The 20,402-nt window shown below is 45.4% G+C and overlaps 1 protein-coding gene across 3 annotated transcripts in view; it reads left to right on the top strand.

The window, feature by feature from the left end:
- Nucleotides 1–20,402, top strand: part of LCMT2 (leucine carboxyl methyltransferase 2) — a 77,838-nt gene that overhangs the window by 22,083 nt on the left and 35,353 nt on the right. For all 3 annotated transcript variants that reach the window (XM_074977128.1, XM_074977123.1, XM_074977115.1), the window contains exon 8: nucleotides 6,290–6,380. In XM_074977128.1, coding sequence (XP_074833229.1) covers nucleotides 6,290–6,380 — 91 coding nt within the window. The remainder of the gene's footprint in view (nucleotides 1–6,289; nucleotides 6,381–20,402) is intronic.

The raw sequence follows: 20,402 nt of genomic DNA, 5'->3' as shown, positions 1-20,402 counted from the left end.
TCCCTTTTAGAGCACCCCTTCAGGAAGCTGAGGCTGCTATTAAATCACCCCTCAGGCTTCTGTTCTGCAAACCAAATAAGCCCAAATCCCTCAGCCTCTCCTCATAAGTCACGTGCTCCAGCCTCTTAATCATTTTCTTTGTCCTCCACTGAACCTGCTCCAGCACATCCACATCCTTTCTATACCGGTGGGCCGAAAACTGGACGCAGTACTCCAGATGTGGCTTCACCAGTGCCGAATAGAGGAGAACAACAACTTCTCTAGATCTGTTCCAAATGCTCCTCCTAATCCTGAGGCTGTTACGGAGGATGAAAGGCTCAGGGAAGGAGAGCAGTCAAGGGGAGCAGAGGGAAACCATCCCGTAGTTGGGACCCTCCTTCCAGAGGGTGATGTTGTATCCTCTCGTGCCGAGGATACTTCTCCGGGGGAGGGAGCGCCAGCTGTTAGGAAGAAGCAGGTTTTAGTAGTGGGGGATTCGATCATTAGAAATATAGATAGTTGGGTTTGTGATGACCGGGAGAACCGTATGGTGACTTGCCTGCCTGGTGCGAAGGTTGCGGATCTCTCGAGGCATCTAGACAGACTTATGGGCAGTGCTGGGGAGGAGCCGGTCGTCGTGGTACATGTTGGTACCAATGACATAGGGAAGGGTAGAAGAGATGTTCTGGAGGCCAAATTTAGGTTACTAGGAAAGAGACTGAAATCCAGAACATCTTTGGTGGCATTCTCTGAAATGCTTCCAGTTCCACGCGCAGGGCCAGATAGACAGGCAGAACTTCAGAGTCTCAATGCGTGGATGAGACGATGGTGTAGGGAAGAGGGGTTTAGATTTATTAGGAACTGGGGACACTTTTGGGGTAGGGGGAGCCTATACAGGAAGGATGGGCTCCACCTAAATCAAGGTGGATCCAGACTGCTGGCATTAAACATTAAAAAGGACATAGAGCAGTTTTTAAACTAAGAGGTGGGGGAAAGCCGATTGGTGCGGGGGAGCACCTGGATCGGACGGAGACTTCTCTTACACGAGGCTCCATAGACAGGGATTCCCTAGAAGTTAGTCAGATAGGGAACGTGGGAAATAATATATGGGCAAGATCAGATGTAAAACAATCATGCATAAAAAAATCCACCGTGTCTGTGAAAGGCGGACATATAAATAGTGGTAGTTTTCTAACATGCTTTTACACTAATGCTAGGAGTCTGTCTATTAAGATGGGTGAACTGGAGTACCTCATATCAAAGGAGGAAGTTGACATAATAGGCATCTCAGAAACATGGTGGAATGAGGACAATCAGTGGGACACTATCATACCGGGATATAAATTATATCGGAAAGACAGAACAGGTCGTGCGGGTGGCGGAGTGGTACTATATGTGAAGGATAATATAGAATCAAATGAAGTAAAAATCCTAAAGGAATCAAAATGTTCCATAGAATCATTATGGATAACAATTCATTTCTCTAATATGAATATGGCATTAGGAATATATTACCGACCACCTAACCAGGACAGTGATAGTGATGCTGAAATGTTAAGGGAGATTAGAGAGGCTATCAAAATAAAAAACACAGTAATAATAGGAGATTTCAATTATCCCCATATTGATTGGGTGCATGTCACCTCAGGACGGGATTCAGAGATTAAATTTCTTGATGCCTTAAATGACTGCTTCTTGGAGCAGCTAGTACAGGAACCCACAAGGGGAGAGTCGGTTCTCGATCTAGTCTTAACTGGAACGCAGGATCTGGTCCAAGAGGTAACTGTTACTGGACCGCTTGGAAATAGTGACCACAATATAATAACTTTTAATATTCCTGTGTTGGGAAGAACACCGCAGCGGTCAAACACTCTGGCATTTAATTTCAAAAAGGGGAATTACACTAAAATGAGGAAGCTAGTTAAACAGAAACTAAAAGGTAGAGTAATTAAACTAAAATCCCTGGAAGCTGCATGGAAACTGTTTAAAGACACCATACTAGAGGCCCAACTTAAATGTATACCCCAAATAAAAAAACACAGTAAGAGACCTAACAAAGAACCACCATGGCTAAACAGCCATGTTAAAAAGGCAGTGAGAGAGAAAAGGGCAGCTTTTAAAAAGTGGAAGTCAAATCCTAGTGAGGAAAATAGAAAGGAACATAAACACTCCCAAATTAACTGTCATAATGTAGTAAGAAAAGCCAAAAAAGAGTTTGAGGAACAGCTAGCCAAAAATTCAAAAAACAATAGTAAAATGTTTTTTAAATACATTAGAAGCAGGAAGCCTGCTAAAAAAGCAGTGGGGCCCTTGGATGATAAAGATATAAAAGGAGCGATCAAGGAAGACAGTGCCATTGCGGAGCGATTAAATGATTTCTTTGCTTCAGTCTTCACGGCTGAAGATGTTACAGAGGTTCCTAAATCTGAGCCAGCCTTTTTAGGCGACAAATCTGAGGAACTCACTCAGATTGAAGTGACATTAGAGGAGGTTTTGGAATTAATTGATAAGCTGAATAGTAACAAGTCTCCAGGACCAGATGGCATTCACCCAAGGGTTCTGAAAGAACTCAAATGTGAAATTGCGGAGTTATTAACAGTGGTTTGTAACCTATCCTTTAAATCCACTTTGGTACCAAATGACTGGAAGACGGCCAATATAACACCAATATTTAAAAAAGGCTCTAGAGGAGATCCTGGCAATTATAGACCGATAAGTTTAACATCAGTACCAGGTAAATTAGTAGAAACACTAGTAAAGAGTAAAATTGCAAGGCACATAGAAGAGCACGAATTGTTGGGCAAAAGTCAGCATGGTTTCTGCAGAGGGAAGTCGTGTCTGTCTAATCTATTAGAATTCTTTGAAGGGGTTAATAAACATGCGGACAAGGGGCACCCAGTGGACATAATATACCTAGATTTCCAGAAAGCCTTTGACACGGTCCCACACCAAAGGCTTTTATGTAAATTAGGTGGTCATGGGATAGGAGGAAAGGTCCTTTCATGGATCGGAAATTGGTTAAAAGACAGAAAACAAAGGGTTGGAATAAATGGTAAATTTTCACAATGGAGGGGGGTAACTAGTGGTGTTCCCCAGGGCTCAGTCCTGGGACCGATCCTGTTCAACTTGTTCATCAATGATCTAGAAAATGAGGTAAGCAGTGAGGTGGCAAAGTTTGCAGATGACACCAAGTTGTTCAGGACAGTCAAAAGCAAAAGGGATTGTGAAGAACTACAAGGAGATCTCAGCAAACTGAGTGATTGGGCAGCAAAATGGCAAATGAAATTTAATGTGGGTAAGTGTAAGGTAATGCATGTTGGAAAAAATAACCCAAATTACACGTACTACATGATGGGGTCAAATTTAGCTACGACAGATCAGGAAAGGGATCTTGGAGTTATAGTGGATAGTTCTCTGAAGACATCCACGCAGTGTGCAGCGGCAGTTAGTAAGGCAAATAGGATGTTAGGAATTATTAAAAAAGGGATCGATAACAAGACAAAAGATATCATACTTCCCCTATATAAAACTATGGTACGCCCACATCTCGAGTACTGCGTGCAGATGTGGTCTCCTCACCTCAAAAAAGATATATTGGCATTAGAAAAGGTTCAGAAAAGGGCGACTAAGATGATTAGGGGCTTGGAAAGGGTCCCATATGGGGAGAGGCTAGAGAGACTGGGACTTTTCAGTTTGGAAAAGAGGCGATTGAGGGGCGATATGATAGAGGTATATAAAATCATGAATGGTGTGGAGAAAGTGAATATAGAAAAATTATTTACCTTTTCCCATAATACAAGAACTAGGGGACACCAAATGAAATTGATGGGTAGTAGGTTCAAAACTAATAAAAGGAAATTTTTCTTCACACAGCGCACAGTCAACCTGTGGAACTCCTTGCCCGAGGAGGCTGTGAAGGCCAGGACTCTATTAGGGTTTAAAAAAGAGCTTGATAAATTTTTGCAGGTCAGGTCCATAAATGGCTATTAGCCAGGGATAAAGTATGGTGCCCTAGCCTTCATAACAAGGGCAGGAGATGGATGGCAGGAGATAAATCACTTGTCTTCTGTTCTCCTTCTCTGGGGCACCTGGCATTGGCCACCGTCGGCAGATGGGATGCTGGGCTTGATGGACCTTTGGTCTGACCCAGTATGGCCGTTCTTATGTTCTATGTTCTTAATGCACCCCAGTATGCCGTTGGCCTTTTTGGCTGCAAGAGCACACTGTTTACTCATATCCAGCCTTCCATCCACTATAATCCGTAGGTCCCTTTTCACTGTACTGCTGCTTAACCAGTCGGTCTCCAGGCTTTAACAGTTCTTGGTATTCTTCCTCCCAGGTGCAGGACTCCACACTTCTCCTTGCTGAACTATATCAGATTTCTTTTGGCCCAGTCCTCCAATTTATCCAGGTCACTCTGGATCCTACCTCTCCTTCTAGCTTGGTGTCATCTGCAGACTTGCTCAGGGTGTAATCCAGTCCCTCATCCAGGTCATTAATAAATATGTTGAGCAACACTAGCCCCAGAACTGAGCCTTGGGGTACTCCACTTGAAACTGACCACCATTCAGGTATTGAGCCATTGACCGATACCCGTTGGGGCCCGACCATCAAGCCAGCTTTCTATCCATTTTATAGTCCAAGGATCTAATCCATACTTCCTTAACTTATGGGCAAGAATGTTGTGGGAGGCTATATGAAAAGATTTACTGAAGTTTGGTAGCCCTTGACCCACAGAAAAGTCAGTCAGGGGCCACACAAAAGTGAGAAGTCAAAAACAACAACAAAAGAAAACCACAATGCCCCCCACCGCCAGAACCTACCCTCACTAATGTGGCCCCCAGCTGAGACACCTCACTCCCCTTGTGCTCCAGGCCCACAGGATGTGGGGAGGAATCACCAAGGTTCAGCGCTTCTCATAGGCCAGATGAATTCTTCTGGGAGCCTGGGGATAGCAGATTTTGTGGTCTGCCTGAGGCTCTGAGATGGGGCAAAAATGAAGGATTTAATGTGTGTGAGGGGGCAGCTGAGGTTGCAGGAGCAGGGTGGGGATTCGGGGAGATGGAGCATGCTGGAGCCAACTAGGGAGTCTGGGAGAGAGGAAGGTTGCAGGAGGAAGGTGGAGAGTGGGAGTGCTGGATGGGTGGGATGATGCAGGAGCAGGGCAGGGGCTTTGGGGAGAGGAAGGTTGCAGGAGCAGGGCTGGGGTGGTGGGGTTGGGTGGGAAGGAGGCTGCAGAAGCAGAGTGGGGGTCAGGGAGGGAGAGAAGGAGGGTGCAGGAGGAAGCTGGGGGTGGGGGATCTAGGAGGCAGGTGGAAAGGGGATGTACAATCAAGGAGGTACAGGGTTTCGGTGGGAGTGGGGGTACGTGTGGGCAGTAGGGGTCCAGGGCCTGGGAGGAAGGGAGTTAACTGACTCTGTGCCCCATTCTGCTCCCCGGCACCTCCCTACACTGCTCCCATTGGCTGGAATCTAGCCTATGGGAGCAGCAGGAAAAGACTCCCAACGAGCAGTTTCCCGCACTGCTGTTCTCTCCAGCCATGGGGAGGGGGGCCGGCAGTGGCAGCACAGAGCTGCTTTGTTGACCCGCCAACTGGATCCAGCTCAAGAGGCTTGGAGCTCCTCCCCTCCACAGCTAGAAGATGGTGCTGTAGCTCCAACATTGCAAGGAGGATGAGCCACAAGGCTGGAGCACCAGCATGGGCTCCCCACTGCAGCAAGCGGGCGATGGGGAGAGCTCCAAGCCAGTGGGACCACATTTTGAGAACCTCTGCCTTATGGCCCTGAAGCATGTTGCACAGATGCTGGGAAAAAAAATGTTACCAGGCAGATAGAAAAGGCCCTGAGAATCTGAGACCAAATTAACATGGAGCCCACAGATAACCTGCTCATGGACAGGCAGCAGATGTTAAGGCCTTTTAATGTATGTTTCAATGGCTGTCTGCCTCATACTTCCACAAGCCGGCTGCACAGGCACCATCTCATGGGCAGAGTTGGACCCAGTTGCCTAACCTTCCAAGAAGTCAGTGGAGGAACTAGTGCTGCTGTTCACTTCCTGGATGGGCTTCTGACCCAGTTTCAGCCTCCAAGTGGGTTCAAGACAAACCTGAATTAAAGTACCTGGATTATAGCAGTATGGTCACTTAATCTGAGGGAGGGAATAGGGAAGCTTTCCTTGTTTCTTGTTGGCTTCTCTGGTACCATTTTTAATAGGGTCTGGGAATCCTTGTTTCCGTCTGTTGTGGGGCGTACAACCCACCACCACCACCTATGCTGCAAAGACTTGTTTCTCTCTTCTGACCCACTGCAGGAATGGCACTTGAAGTGTTCACATTACTTTATTCTGGCAGCATCAAAGGGGGAAGGGCTTTCCTGGACTCCTTTGTTCTCCAAGATGCCAGGTAAGTAAGAATTGACTGTCAGTGGTATAGGCCTCTGAAAAGATCTAGGGTGTAGTGTTCCTTCAAAGAAAGCACATGAGATCCTTGTTATTCAGTGTGTGACACATGTCTTAAATGTAGCAGTTTTCAAACCCTGCTCTGAGTACACAATTGTTTCCTCAAAAGCTTGCCTGTGACACTCATCATGAAAGTGTCTGAGTGCTTCACAAATATTTGTGAAAGTATTTTCACAAAAATACTTGTGAGGAGCAGTGATGATGTTATTCCTGTTTTACACATAGAACAACTGGGCTATAGAGAGATTAAGGTCAATGCGCTAATTTTTGGTGCTTAGTTTGATATACCTAGATTGAGTTTTTCTGAGTGTTTAGCATTATACGTTACTTTATATGTTCAGCTCAACCACTGAGTTCATTTAGAAGATTAGAGTTGGAAGAGACCTCAGGCAGTCATTTAGTCCAACCCCCTGCTCAAAGCAGGACCAGCCCAACTAAGTCATTCCAGCCTGAGCTTTGTCAAGCGTGGCCTTAGAAACTCTCAGAGTGGAGATTCCAGTGCTTCCCTGGTCAATGCATTTTAGTGCTTCACTACTCTCTTAATGAAATTTTTGCTAATCTCCAGTGTAGATCTCCACCTGGCAACTTAAGACCATTGATTTTTGTTCTGTCATCTACCACCTTAAAAATCATAGAATCATAGAACACTAGAACTGCAAGAGACCTCAAGAGTCCAGTCCCCTGCCCTCTTGGCAGGACCAAACACCATCTAGACCATGCCTGATAGGTATCTATCTAATCTGCTCTTAAATATCTCCAGTGATGGAGATTCCACAACCTCCCTAGGTAACTTATTCCAGTGTTTCATCACCCTGACAGTTAGGAAGTTTTTCCTAATGTCTAATCTAAACCTTCCTTGCTGCAGTTTAAGCCCATTGTTCCTTGTCCTATCCTCAGAAGCCAAGGAGAACAATTTTTCTCCCTCCTTCTTGTAACCCTCCTTGAGGTATTTGAAAATCTCTATCATGTCCCCTCTAAATCTTCTCTTTTCTAAATTAAACAAGCCCATTTATTTTAGTCTTCCCTCATAGCTCATGTTCTCTAGACCTTTAATCATTCTTGTTGCTCTTCTCTGGACCTTTTTGAATTTCTCCACACTTTTTTTTGAAGTGTGGTGCCCAGAACTGGACACAGTACTCCTACTGAGGCCTAATGAGTGATGAGTAGAGCAGAAAAATGAATGTCTTGCTTACAATACTCCTGTTAGTACATCCCAGAATCACGTTTGCTTTTTTTTTTTTTTTTTTTTTTGCAATAGCATTGCACTGTTGATTCAGATTTAGCTTGTGGTCCACTCTGACCCCTAAATCCCTTTCTTCAGTACTCCTTCCTAGACAGTCACTTCCCATTTTATATGTATGAAGCTGATTGTTTCTTCCTAAGTGGAGTACTTTGCATTTGTCCTTATTAAACTTCATCCTGTTTACCTCAGACCATTTCTCCAGTTTGTCCAGATCTTTGTGAATTATGACCCTATCTTTCAAAGCAGTTGCAACCCCTCCCGGCTTCGTATCATCTGCAAACTTAATAAGCATTCTCTCTATGTCAATATCTAAATTGTTGATGAAGCTATTGAATAGAACCGGTCCCAAAACATATCTCTACGGAACTCCACTTGTTATGCCCTTCCACTGTGACTGTGAACCATTAATAACTACTCTCTCAGAATGGTTATCCAGCCAGTTATGCACCCATCTTATAGTGGCCATATCTAAGTTGTATTTGCTTAGTTTATTGATAAGAAGATCATGCAAGACGATGTCAAATGCCTTACTAAAGTCCAGGTATACCACATCTGCTGCCTCTCCCTTATCTACAAAACTTGTTATCCTGTCAGAAAAAGCTATGAGCTTGGTCTGGCATGATTTGTTCTTTACAAATCCATGCTGGCTGTTACCTATCACCTTATTTTCATCCACATGTTTGCAGATGAATACCTTCATTTGTCCCACTATCTTTCCTGGCACAGAAATTAAGCTAACTGGTCAGTAGTTTCCTGGGTTGTTCTTTTTTCCCTTTTTATAGATGGGCACTATGTATGCCCTTTTCCAGTCTTCTGGAATCTCTCCTGACTTCCAGAACTTTTCAAAGATGATAGCTAAAGGCTCAGAAACCTCCTCTATCAGCTCCTTAAGTATTCTAAGATGCATTTCATCAGGCCCTTGAAGACATCTAATTTTTCTAAGTAATTTTTAACTTGTTCTTTATGTATTTTGTCCTCTAAATCTACCCCCTTCCCACTAGCATGCATTATGTGAGGCATTTCTGTATCGGCCTTCTTGGTGAAGACCGAAACAAATAAGTCATTAAACACCTCTGCCATTTCCAAGTTTCCTGATATTGTTTCTCCCTCCTCACTGAGCAGTGAGCATACCCTGTCCTTGGTCTTCCTCTTGCTTCTAATATATTTATAGAATGACTTCTTGTTACCCTCTATGTCTCTAGCTAATTGGAGCTCGTTCTGTGCATTGGCCTTTCTAATTTTGCCCCTGCATACACACATTGTTTGCTTATATATGTCTTTTGTAATTTCTCGTACTTTCCACTTTTTATATGACTCCTTTTTGATTTTGAGATCCTGCAAGATCTCCTGGGTAAGCCAAGACTGTCTTTTATCATACTTTGTATCTTTCCTATGGAGTGGTATAGTTTGCTTTTGGGCCCTTAATAATGTTCCTTTGAAAAACAGCCAATTCTTCTCAGCTGTTTTTTCTCTTAATTGTGCTTCCCCTGGGAACTTACCTACCTGCTGTCTGAGTTTACCGAAATTTGCTTTTCTGAAATGCATTGTCTCTATTTTGCTGTTCTCCCTTACACTATTGCTTGGAATCATGAACTCTATGATTTCATGGTCACTGCCTCCCAAGCAACCTTCCACTTTCAAATCTCAACGAGTTCCTCCCTATTTGTTAAAATCAAACGTAGAACTGCTCCCCCCAGTAGCTTTTTGCACCTTCTGAAATAAAAAGTTGTCATCCATGCAGTCCAAGAACTTTCTGGGTATTCTTTGTCTCACTGTGTTAGTTTCCCAACATATGTCTGAATAGTTGAAGTCCCCCATCTCAACCAAGTCCTGTGTTTTGGATAATTTTGTTAATTGTTTAGAGAGAGTCTCATCCACCTCTTCTGCCTGGCTGGGTGGTCTGTAGGTTTTTTTTTTTTTTTTTTAACCCTTTTAACTTGACTGCCTTGGGGGTTATCCTGGGAAGGAGCCAGGCTAAGGGAGTAAACCCTGACAGAAAATCGAGAGGGGAATCCTAAGGTGGTTCTGTACCAACTTCTGGCATTGATGTGGCAACTCCTACAGCTGAGCTGGTACCAGACATAGAGGTTATCCTCTCCTTTGGACTATATCAGTAAAGCCGAGAGGGGGACACTGGCGTCTGGGCAGCCCAGGGTCCCAAAAAAAAAAATTGCCCAGGCTCGCGCCTGGAGAGGTACTCCAGCATCGCTTAACAGCATTGCACCAACATGGGAGGTAACAGATACTGGTTATAAGCTCTTCCTCGATTGGCGTAGAGAACGAGCACCAGGGCTTGCCTTCGACGGTGGGAGAGATCATCGCATCTCACTGGACAGTCACTGCCCATCTCAAGCTGGGCAGCCCCCAGCCAGTAGGGTACTGTCCCACCACAGTTCACCTGCCTCACTGAGTGCATGAGGCTTAAGGTTCCCAAACCTGACAAGTGACTGAAATTTGAGCACCAAGCAAACCAATAAGAAAATCAACAAGAAAAGTAAACCATCAAAGTTTTAAGCTTGCTTGCTGGAATGTGCGGACCATGCTGACCGGTTTATCTGAAGATCTTCAGGACATCAGCGACACCCGAAAGACTGCTGTCATCAATGAGGAACTGAAGAGGCTCCAAGTTGATATTGCTGCTCTGCAAGAGACGTGACTCGCAGATTCGGGATCTCTAAAGGAAAAGGACTACACCTTTTTCTGGCAGGGTAAAGCCCAAGATGAACCCAGGGAGCATGGTGTTGGCTTTGCCATCAGAAACACCCTTCTACAAATGGTGGAATTAGTCATGGGCGGATCAGAAAGACTCCTTCAGGTCATACTTCAAAGTTGTGCCGGTCCTGTCCACCTGATCAGCACTTACGCTACAATCCTGTACACGACACCAGAAGTAAAAGGCAAGTTCTATAACGTGCTTAGTGCTGCCATAGCGCAAATACCTGCTTGCGAACAACTGTACATTTTGGGTGACTTCAATGGCAGAGCTGGAGCCGATCGTGACACATTGCCTTCCTGCTTAGGCCACTTCAGTGTGGGAAAAATGAATGAAAATGTAGAGCGTCTTCTTGAACTTTGCATGTACCACAATCTGTGCATCACAAACACATTTTTCCAAACCAAGCCACAGCACAGAGTGTCATGGAGACACCCATGCTTGAAACACTGGAATCAACTAGACGTGGTCATCACTAGACGTGATAACCTCAAAAACGTCCTTCTGACACATAGCTATCATAGTGCCGACTGCGATACAGATCACTCACTAGTTTGCTCCAAACTCAAGGTGAGACCCAAGAAGCTGTACCACTCTAAACCAACTGGAAGGCCCCGCATTGATGCCAGAAGGACAGCAAACTCAGAGAGAGCCAAAAAGTTCAGAGAGACCCTCGAGGAGAATCTGCGCAGCAGACCTGGGGGTGCTGATGTGACATCCAGATGGCAGCATCTGAGGGATACAATTTACGACACAGCCTTGTCAGTGTTTTGAAGAAGAGCTAGAAACACAAATGACTGGTTCGAAGCTAACTCCGATGAGATGATTCCAGCCATTGAAAAGAAGCGTGCTGCACTCCTGGAGTACAAATGCTCACTGAGCCAGAGTACCCTGCAAGCACTCAGAGCAGCCAGAAAAACAGTACAGCAGGTGTCCAGGCGCTGCGCCAACAACTACTGGCTCGATCTATGCAGCAGCATCCAGACCAGTGCTGACTCTGGTAATCTCAGGGGAATGTACGAGAGCATCAAGAAGGCATTAGGACCCATCCAGAACAAGATGGCACCTCTGAAATCCAAATCTGGTGAAGGCATCACTGACAAAGCCAAACAAATGGAGCGCTGGGTGGAGCACTACTCCGAGCTGTACTCACGTGAGAACATTGTGGTTGATACAGCCCTCGATGCCGTCGAGCTCCTACCAGTAATGGACGAACTGGATCAGGAACCAACTGTGAACGAACTGAAGAAAGCCAGCAACAGCATTGCAGTAGGAAAGGCCCCAGGCCAGGATGGTAGACCACCAGTTGTAATCAAGTGTGCCACAGACACCCTCCTGGAGCCCCTACATGAGCTACTGTGCCTGTGCTGGAGAGAGGGAGAGGTTCCACAGGATATACGCAACGCTAATATTGTAACGTTGTATAAGAACAAAGGAGACAGAAGAGACTGCAACAACTACCGTGGAATCTCCCTCCTAAGCGTCACTGGTAAACTGCTCGCTCGCGTCATCCTTGGCAGACTCCAGAAGATTGCTGAGAGGATGTACCCTGAATCGCAGTGCGGATTCCGCGCAGAGAGGTCTATCATTGACATGGTCTTCTCTCTAAGGCAGCTGCAGGAGAAATGCAGGGAGCAGAGGAAGCCACTCTATATTGCCTTCATCGACCTGACCAAGGTCTTCGACTTGGTCAGCAGGGATGGACTGTTCCGACTGCTCCACAAGATAGCCTGTCCACCATGGTTACTCAAGATGATCCAGTCTTTCCACAAAGACATGAGAGGAACCATCCAATATGACGGCACATTATCGGATGTTTTCAGCATCAGGAGTGGCGTCAAACAAGGATGCGTCCTTACTCCGACATTGTTCAGGATCTTCTTCGCGCTCCTCCTGAAGCACGCCTTTGGATCGTCAACACAGGGCATCTTTTTGCACACAAGATCTGATGGGAAGCTGTTTAATCTTGCAAGGCTGAAAGGTAAATCTAAGGTGCGGGAAGTACTCATCAGAGATATGCTGTTCGCAGATGACGCTGCTGTAGTGTCACACACACAGAAGACCAGCTTCAGAAACTGCTGGATTGGTTCTCCAAAGCATGCAAGATCTTTGGGCTCTCCATCAGCCTAAAGAAGACAAAGGTACTTGGTCAGGACGTTGCTGAGCCTCCATCAATGAGCACTGACAACTATAAATTAGAGGTGATCCACAAGTTCGTTTACCTTGGGTCCACCATCACTGACACCCTGTTATTGGAGACTGAGCTAAATAGGAGGATCGGAAAAGCTGCCACAACTCTGTCCAGACTCAGCGAGAGAGTGTGGAATAATATCAAGTTGTACACCCACACCAAAATGCAAGTCTACAGAGCCTGCATCCTCAGCACCCTCCTTTATGGCAGCGAGTCTTGGACCCTGTACGCCTGCCAGGAAAAGACGCTGAACGTCTTCCACTTGTGCTGCCTCAGACACATCCTTGGAATATCATGGAAGGACAGAGTGCCCAACACAGCCATCCTAGAGCAAGCTGGAATCCCAACCATGCACACCCTCCTTAGGCAGCGGCGGCTCCGCTGGCTTGGCCACGTCCATAGGATGAATGATAGAAGGATCCCAAAAGACATCATGTATGGCGAGCTAGCCTCTGGCAAAAGACCTCCCGAATGCCCCCAGTTGCACTAGAAAATGTTTGCAAGAGGGACCTCAGGGAGGTAGACATTGAGCCGGACAGCTGGGAGGAGCTAGCAGATGATCGCAGCAGATGGAGGCAGGAACTACACTCCTACTAACTCCTACTAAGGATGCCTACTAACTTTAACCCAGAAACTCTCAACATGTCTGTCTTCTGCATCCATCTCCACCTCAGTCCAGGTAGGCACATTTTTGGTGTATAAGGCAACACCTCCTCCCTGTTTACCATGCCTGTCCTTCCTGAGTAAGTTGTACCCTTCTATACCAGTATTCCAATTATGCGTATTATCCCACCAAGTTTCTGTGATACCAATTATATCATAGTTGTGTTTGTTTATTAGGATTTCGGGTTCTTCCTGCTTATTACCTAGTAGGCATCCTTCAGTCTGCATAGACTATGGATCATGCCCTTTATAGTTTCAATTGAGGACTTCATTTACAGCGTCTATTGTGACTATGAAGACCCACACGAGAGTGACAGTCCTTGCTGCATCTCTTGCAGATGTGGTGGGTGTCTGGCAAGTCCTTAGTGTGCTTTCTGTGCGCTCGCTTCTCCTCTGCTAGCTGTCTGATCTTCATCTCGTCCTTCTGAAGGCCCTTGTGTAACCCCTGCCTCCATCTGCTGCGGTCGTCTGCTAGTTCTTCCCAGTTGTCCAGCTCAATGTCTGCCTCTCTGAGGTGTCTCTTGCAGACATCTTTGTAGCACAACTGGGGGCGTCCGGGAGGTCTTTTGCCAGAGGCTAGCTCACCATACAGGATGTCTTTTGGAATCCTTCCATCATTCATCCTGTGGATGTGGTCGAGCCAGCGGAGCCGCCGCTGCCTGAGGAGGGTGTGCATGGTTGGGATTCCAGCTTGCTCGAGGATGGCAGTGTTGGTCACTCTGTCCTTCCATGATATTCCAAGGATGCACCTGAGGCAGCGCAAGTGGAAGACGTTCAGTCTCTTTTCCTGGCAGGCATACAAGGTCCAAGTCTTGCTGCCATAAAGGCATTATTATTATTATTATTGTTATTATTATTATTACCTATGCTTCTTGTATTTGTACATAGGCATCTAAGATACTGGTTTGCTTTTGCTCCCCCGCCCCCAGTTCTGCCTAGTCCCTCTTTTTTTCTCTGCTGTTATAGCCCATGATCCCTCCCATTTCCAACACAACTCCGAGGTCTCCAGATGTTTTACTTACCTGTGGGCTTTGGACACCTGTCCCCGTTGAACCTAGTTTAAAGCCCTCCTCACTAGGTTAGCCAGTATCAATCCACATATATCCTTCCCATTCCTCAAAAGGTGAATTCCATCCCTGCTTAGCAGTCCTTCATGGAACACCATCCTTGCAGCCAGGCATTCACCTCTAGAATGCACCTGTCTCTTCCTGGGCCCCTACCCTGGACAGGAAGGATTAAGGAGAGCACCAGCAGCACTCCCAACTCCTTCACCCATACTCCCAGAGCCCTGTAGTCACGCTTGATCTGCTCAGGGTTACACCTTGCAGTATCATTCTTGCCCACATATATGAGTAGCATGGGGTAGTAGTCTGTAGTCCGGTTAATCCTCAACACCGCCACCATAACATCTCGAATATGGGCTCCTGGCAGGCAGCATACCTCCCGGGATGGCATGTCAGGGCAACAGATGGGTGCATCTGTTTCTCTCAGAAGAGAGTTTCCTACCACCACTACCCTGCATTTCTTTCTCATAGTGGTGGCAGCAGACCTCCCAGCCTTGGGGGTACAAGGCTTCTCTGATTCACCTGTAGGGGGTGATTCTTTATCTCCTGTATCTCCCATATCCAGAACATCATAATGGTTTCCCAGTACCACAGTGGGAGGATTGGGAGCAGTAGTAGAGCACTGCCTGCTGCTGGAAGTGATCAGCTTCCAGTGTCCCCCTGAGCCATCTCCACCATCCACTGATGGTGTGTCAGAACTCCTTTTTCAGTGGGACAGCTGTCTTAACCTCAGCTGTCCAGGAATTGCTCATGGAGTCTAATATTCTTAAGCCTAGCTACCTCTTCCAGGAGCTCACCCACCTGCTACCTGAGAGCTTTTATTAGAAGATACTTTCCACATTGGATGGTCTCCCCAGCCTGGACTTCAGTAGGTGGGAATTGCAAGTCACGGTCCCTGCAAAACCACTCCAGGGTCTGGGTAGAGGAATCCCTGGTCAGGAGGTCTGTCTGACTACAGGCGCAGGTGGACAAGACAGAAGCAGTGCTGGCACACGTGTTGCAGGTCTTCCTAACCATAGTGGAACCCCTCTGTCAAGCTTCGTCTTAAAACTGACTGGTCTGCAGCCCCCAATCGCTCTGAGTCTGGCTTTTAAAGCCTGCAAACTTCAGTCACACAGGAGAAGGCTGAGCGAAAGCAATCAAGGGAACAAGGGATCAAAAAGATTCCAACCCCCCCAGGCAAACCATCCCATCTGCCACAGTAACTGAAACTGAAATCACCTGCACTCAGAAATCAAAATGTAAACATTCAGGCAAACTTGACGTGGTGGTGTTAGCCAATGGCCGGGGGTGAGATACCACGTGTGCCTTCACTTCATCCGATTCTTTAACTGTTAGGACAGACAGTCACTTCGCAGTGGGCAGCCAGGGAAGCTGACGGGTGCCCCAAAGGTTGTACCGAGAGCCTCTTTCACCTGAGTCTTTGACTGCTAGGACAGAAAAATCCCTTCGCAGCAGGCAGCCAGGGAGGCTAACGGGTGCCCCAAGAGTCTGCCATGTGGAGGCGGCATGACTCAGCGCTCAGCTCTCAGTATGCCTCACCAGTGATCACGCTGATACAGCCGAAAACTGGCTGGGTTCTTTCTTTGTGTTCGGTTTAGCCCAGTAACAGAAGGAGTCAAGCTATAACTTAAACAGTTTCAGTTTCACTTCTTTAGTTACAAGCAGCTAGCATATAACAAAGTAGTTTAATTCATAGATCTATTATTAAATACGTGCAAAAGCAAAACACATAGCAGGTCTTATTCTCACCCCTGCGTTACGATTTTGGCGTGGCCAGCGTCTGTCACTCAATCCCTCGGGAAGAAGAGTATAAGGAGGGCATCCCTGGGGACCTCGGGAGGCAAAGACCTTCCTGACCATCGGGTATAGGTAATTGGAGCTCAATTAGAGGGGGCTGACGGACCCTTCTTTATACCCCTTGGATCATGTACACATTTCCTTATCTTAAAGATGCCAATTGTGTTAGATCTTCTCGTGACACTAGTTCTCACAGTGAGTTTCAGGGACTTAATTCACACCTGCGAGGTGGAGATAATTTAGACATTCTTTTCTCATGGGCGTGAGATTCCTCTCCTGGGACAATGTGCAGGCGTATCAATCACCGGTACTAGCCAAGGGCAGCCTGAGGCCCTGGTCGCCTGCTAGCCCATTTGTCTTTTGTTGTCTGGTTTTGGTCCATTCAGGGTCATAATGAGACAGTCCATCTGTGCTCTGAGGCATCAAAGACTGTGCTTGAGATTAGTGCATCTGTGCTGTCAGGGATTCCAAGACTGGGCTGTTTCCTTTTGCTCCTTTGTGCTCCGAAGCACCTAAGAGGGGCAAGATGGAGTAGGGCGGCGGGGATTCTGTCTGGCTACAGGTATTTTGGGATATAGTGTTGTATAAAAGTTGTAGACAATGCAAAAATGGAACTAGCTCCCCTCTCAACTCCTCCTCTAAACTCCCTTCACAAAACTCCCTTCTGTTTGCAATAACCTGTCCACAAGCTTAGCTCCGTACTCTTTGGTAACCCCTCCCCTACTTTTCAGGTAGTTGAAGGCTGCTATCAACTACTCCCTCATTCTTCTCTTCCTCAATCTAAATAAGTCCAGTTCTCTCAGCCTCTTCTCATAAATCGTGTCCCCCTAATAATTTCTGCAAATTAGACTTGTCTAGCACCACATAGGAACTTTGTGGCAGAGGCAGAATTAAAATTCATTTCTCCAAGGAAGTGCTGAGTGCCTCAACTGTGAGACCATTCTTTGAAGCAGACAACTGCAGGAAGATTCACTACACATCTTCAACCTTTTTCAGTAATTCAGATAAGGATTCTACAGAGCACATCCTCCTTTACTACATAACCCTGATCCATCATGTGAACTGGCTTAGAATGGGATCAGACCTCTTAGAAGAGCAAGAGCTCCTTGTAGTCCAGTGTCTGTCTTAAACACATTACATCTACAAATTCTGTGTTCTGCTCTCCAAAAATTCAAGGTTTTTCACTGGCCTATATAAAGCTTATTTGATCAGATATTATAGGCTGGAAGACTTACACTAACTTGCTGAAGCTAATGTCTTACAGGCTACAAGTCTGTAGGTTACTTGCATTACTTCTAAATCTAATGCAAAGTTATCCTCATCCTTTCAATGCAGCTCACAAACTTGTCACTTCTGTTTACTATGCTCTTGCAACCCCTGAAATGCCCTTTCTTTCCAGCAAACACTTGCATGTATAACTTCTTTACAGACATACTTTGATTACATACACCCAAAATTTTAAACAAACAAGCAGACACCCCAGCCCTTTTACAGGAGGCCCACCCACTACTCTGACTCAGCCCAGAGACCTTATATCGAATAACTGTGGTTTAGTGAGTCCCTGGACCTGTTATTTCCTTGGACTCCTTCTACTTCCCTTCTTTATTTCTGTCTCCTTTCCCCGACTCCACCATGTATCAGCCCCCAAACCCTCCTGCAAGGGAGTAATTGGGAACTATTTCTCTTCTTTGACTTCTTGCTTAACTCTGCGCTCCCTGTAATACCCTTTTAGGTACTTGAAAGTTGTTGTTATGTCCCTTGTCAGTCTTTGCTTTTCCAGACAATATAAACCTAGCACTTTAATGGAGTTGGCCATTCTGTTAATGACCTGAAAGTCTGTGTTTTACTGAAAAGGAACTTTAACAGCTGTTTGGAAAGAGAGGCTGTTGAACTCTCTCTTTTATATTCAAATATGACACATTAACACATGGTTTGAACTGGGATGGCAATTATCTGTGTCATTATAAGGACTCTCTTACATACTTTGCTTTATTTAATTGTTGACTTCCTCCAGCTCCCCCTCCTTCTGCCCCTCTGCTCTCTGATTTGCTCACCTTGCTAATAATTTTTCTGATTTGTCAACCTTGATTACTATTCTTGGTTCTCTGTGCCTTAACATTGGGCCTGATTTGTCAACCTTGATTACTATTTTTGATTCTCTGTGCCCTTGATAGGATAATGAGCCTTGTGGATAGGTGAGAAGTGGTAGATGTGGTATACCTAGACTTCAGTAAAGCATTTGACACAGTCTCACATGATATTCTTATTAAAAAACCAGGCAAATTCAATTTCGATGAGACTACTATAAGGTGGGTGCCTAACTGGCTGGATAACCATACTCAGAGATCAAGTATCAGAGGGGTAGCCCTGTTAGTCTGGATCTGCAAAAGCAACGAGGGGTCCTGTGGCACCTTATAGACGAACAGAAATGTATGAGCATAAGCTTTTATGGGCAAAGACCCACTTTGTCAGTGGATCTTTGCTCACGAAAGCTTATGCTCTTACATTTCTGTTGGTCCTGTGGCACCTTATAGACTAACAGAAATGTATGAGCATAAGCTTTCGTGGGCAAAGACCCACTGACAAAGTGGGTCTTTGCCCATAAAAGCTTATGCTCATACATTTCTGTTAGTCTATAAGGTGCCACAGGACCCCTCGTTGCTCGTACTCAGGGAGTAGTTCTTAATGGTTCTCAATCCTGCTGGAAAAGTGTAACAAATTGGGTTCCACAGTGGTCTGTTTTAGGACCGGTTCTGTTCAATATCTTCATCAACGATTTAGATATTGGCATAGAAAGTATGCTTATTACGTTTGCAGATGATACCAAGCTGTGAGGGGTTGTAACTGCTTTGGAGGATAGGGTCATAATTCAAAATGATCTGGATAAATTGGAGAAATGGTCTGAGGTAAACAGGATGAAGTTTAATAAGGACAAATGCAAAGTACTCCATTTAGGAAGGAAAAATCAGTTTCACACGTACAGAATGGGAAGAGACTGTCTAGGAATGACTACAGCAGAAAGGGATCTAGGGGTTATAGTGGACCACAAGCTAAATATGAGTCAACAGTGTGATGCTGTTGCAAAAAAACCAAACATGATTCTGGGATGCATTAACAGGTGTGTTGTAAACAAGACACAACAAGTCATTCTTCCGCTCCACTCTGCGCTGGTTAGGCCTCAGCTGGAGTATTGTGTCCAGTTCTGGGCACCGCAGTTCAAGAAAGATGTGGAGAAATTAGAGATGGTCCAAAAAAGAGCGACAAGAATGATTAAAGGTCTAGAGAATGTGACCTATGAAGAAAGGCTGAAAGAATCAGGCTTGTTTAATTTGGAAAAGAGAAGATTGAGGGGGCGACATGATAGCGGTTTTCAGGTATCTAAAAGGGTGTCATAAAGAAGAGGGAGAAAATGTGTTCTTTTTGGCCTCAGAGGATAGAACAAGAGGTAACGGACTTAAACTGCAGCAAGGGAGGTTTAGGTTGCACATGAAGAAAAAGTTCCTAACTGTCAAGGTGGTCAAACAGTGGAGTAAATTGCCAAGGGAGGTTGTAGAGTCTCCATTGCTGTAGATATTTAAGAACAGGTTAGATAGATGTCTATCAGGGATGGTTTAGACAGTACTTGGTCCTGCCATTAGGGCAGGGGACTGGACTCGATGGCCTCTCAAGGTCCTTTCCAGTCCTAGTATTTTATAATTCTATGAAATATTGAATCTGTTCTGGTATGGCTATGATCTGAAGAAGTGGGTCTGTCTCATGAAAGCTCATCACCTAATACATTATTTTTTTAGTCTTTAAAATGCTACTGGACTGCTTTTTTGTTTTGATAATATAAACCCAGTTCTTTCAATCTTTCCTCATAGGTCATGTTTCCTAGATATTTAGAAACTTTTGATGTTCTTTTCTGGACCTCCTCCAATTTATCCACATCTGTCCTGAAATGTGGTGCCCAGAAGTGGACACTGTTCCCCAGTTGAGGCCTAGGCAGAGAGTAGAGTGGGAGAATTACTTCTTGTGCCTTTCATTAACAAGAGTGTTGTAAGCATTCTAAAATCACATTTGCTTTTTCTGCAGCAGCATCACACTATTAACTCATATTTAGCTTGTGGTCTACTATGACCCCAGATCCCTTTCTGCAGTATTCCTTCTTCCTAGACCAGCAGTTCCCAACCTTTTCCAGATGGGCACCCATTTTGACAATTCAGGAAGACTTGGTGACCCAAGGCAATTCAAAAATGGAGGAAGGGCAGAGAGGGGCAGCAGTGTTGTAACTAACTAATTTTGTGCCTGAG

Source organism: Carettochelys insculpta, chromosome 1 (genome assembly GCF_033958435.1).
Source record: "Carettochelys insculpta isolate YL-2023 chromosome 1, ASM3395843v1, whole genome shotgun sequence".
In the NCBI taxonomy this organism is placed as follows: Eukaryota; Metazoa; Chordata; order Testudines; family Carettochelyidae; genus Carettochelys; species Carettochelys insculpta.
Note: the sequence above shows the minus strand (reverse complement) of the source record. Positions and strands in the feature narration are given on the sequence as shown.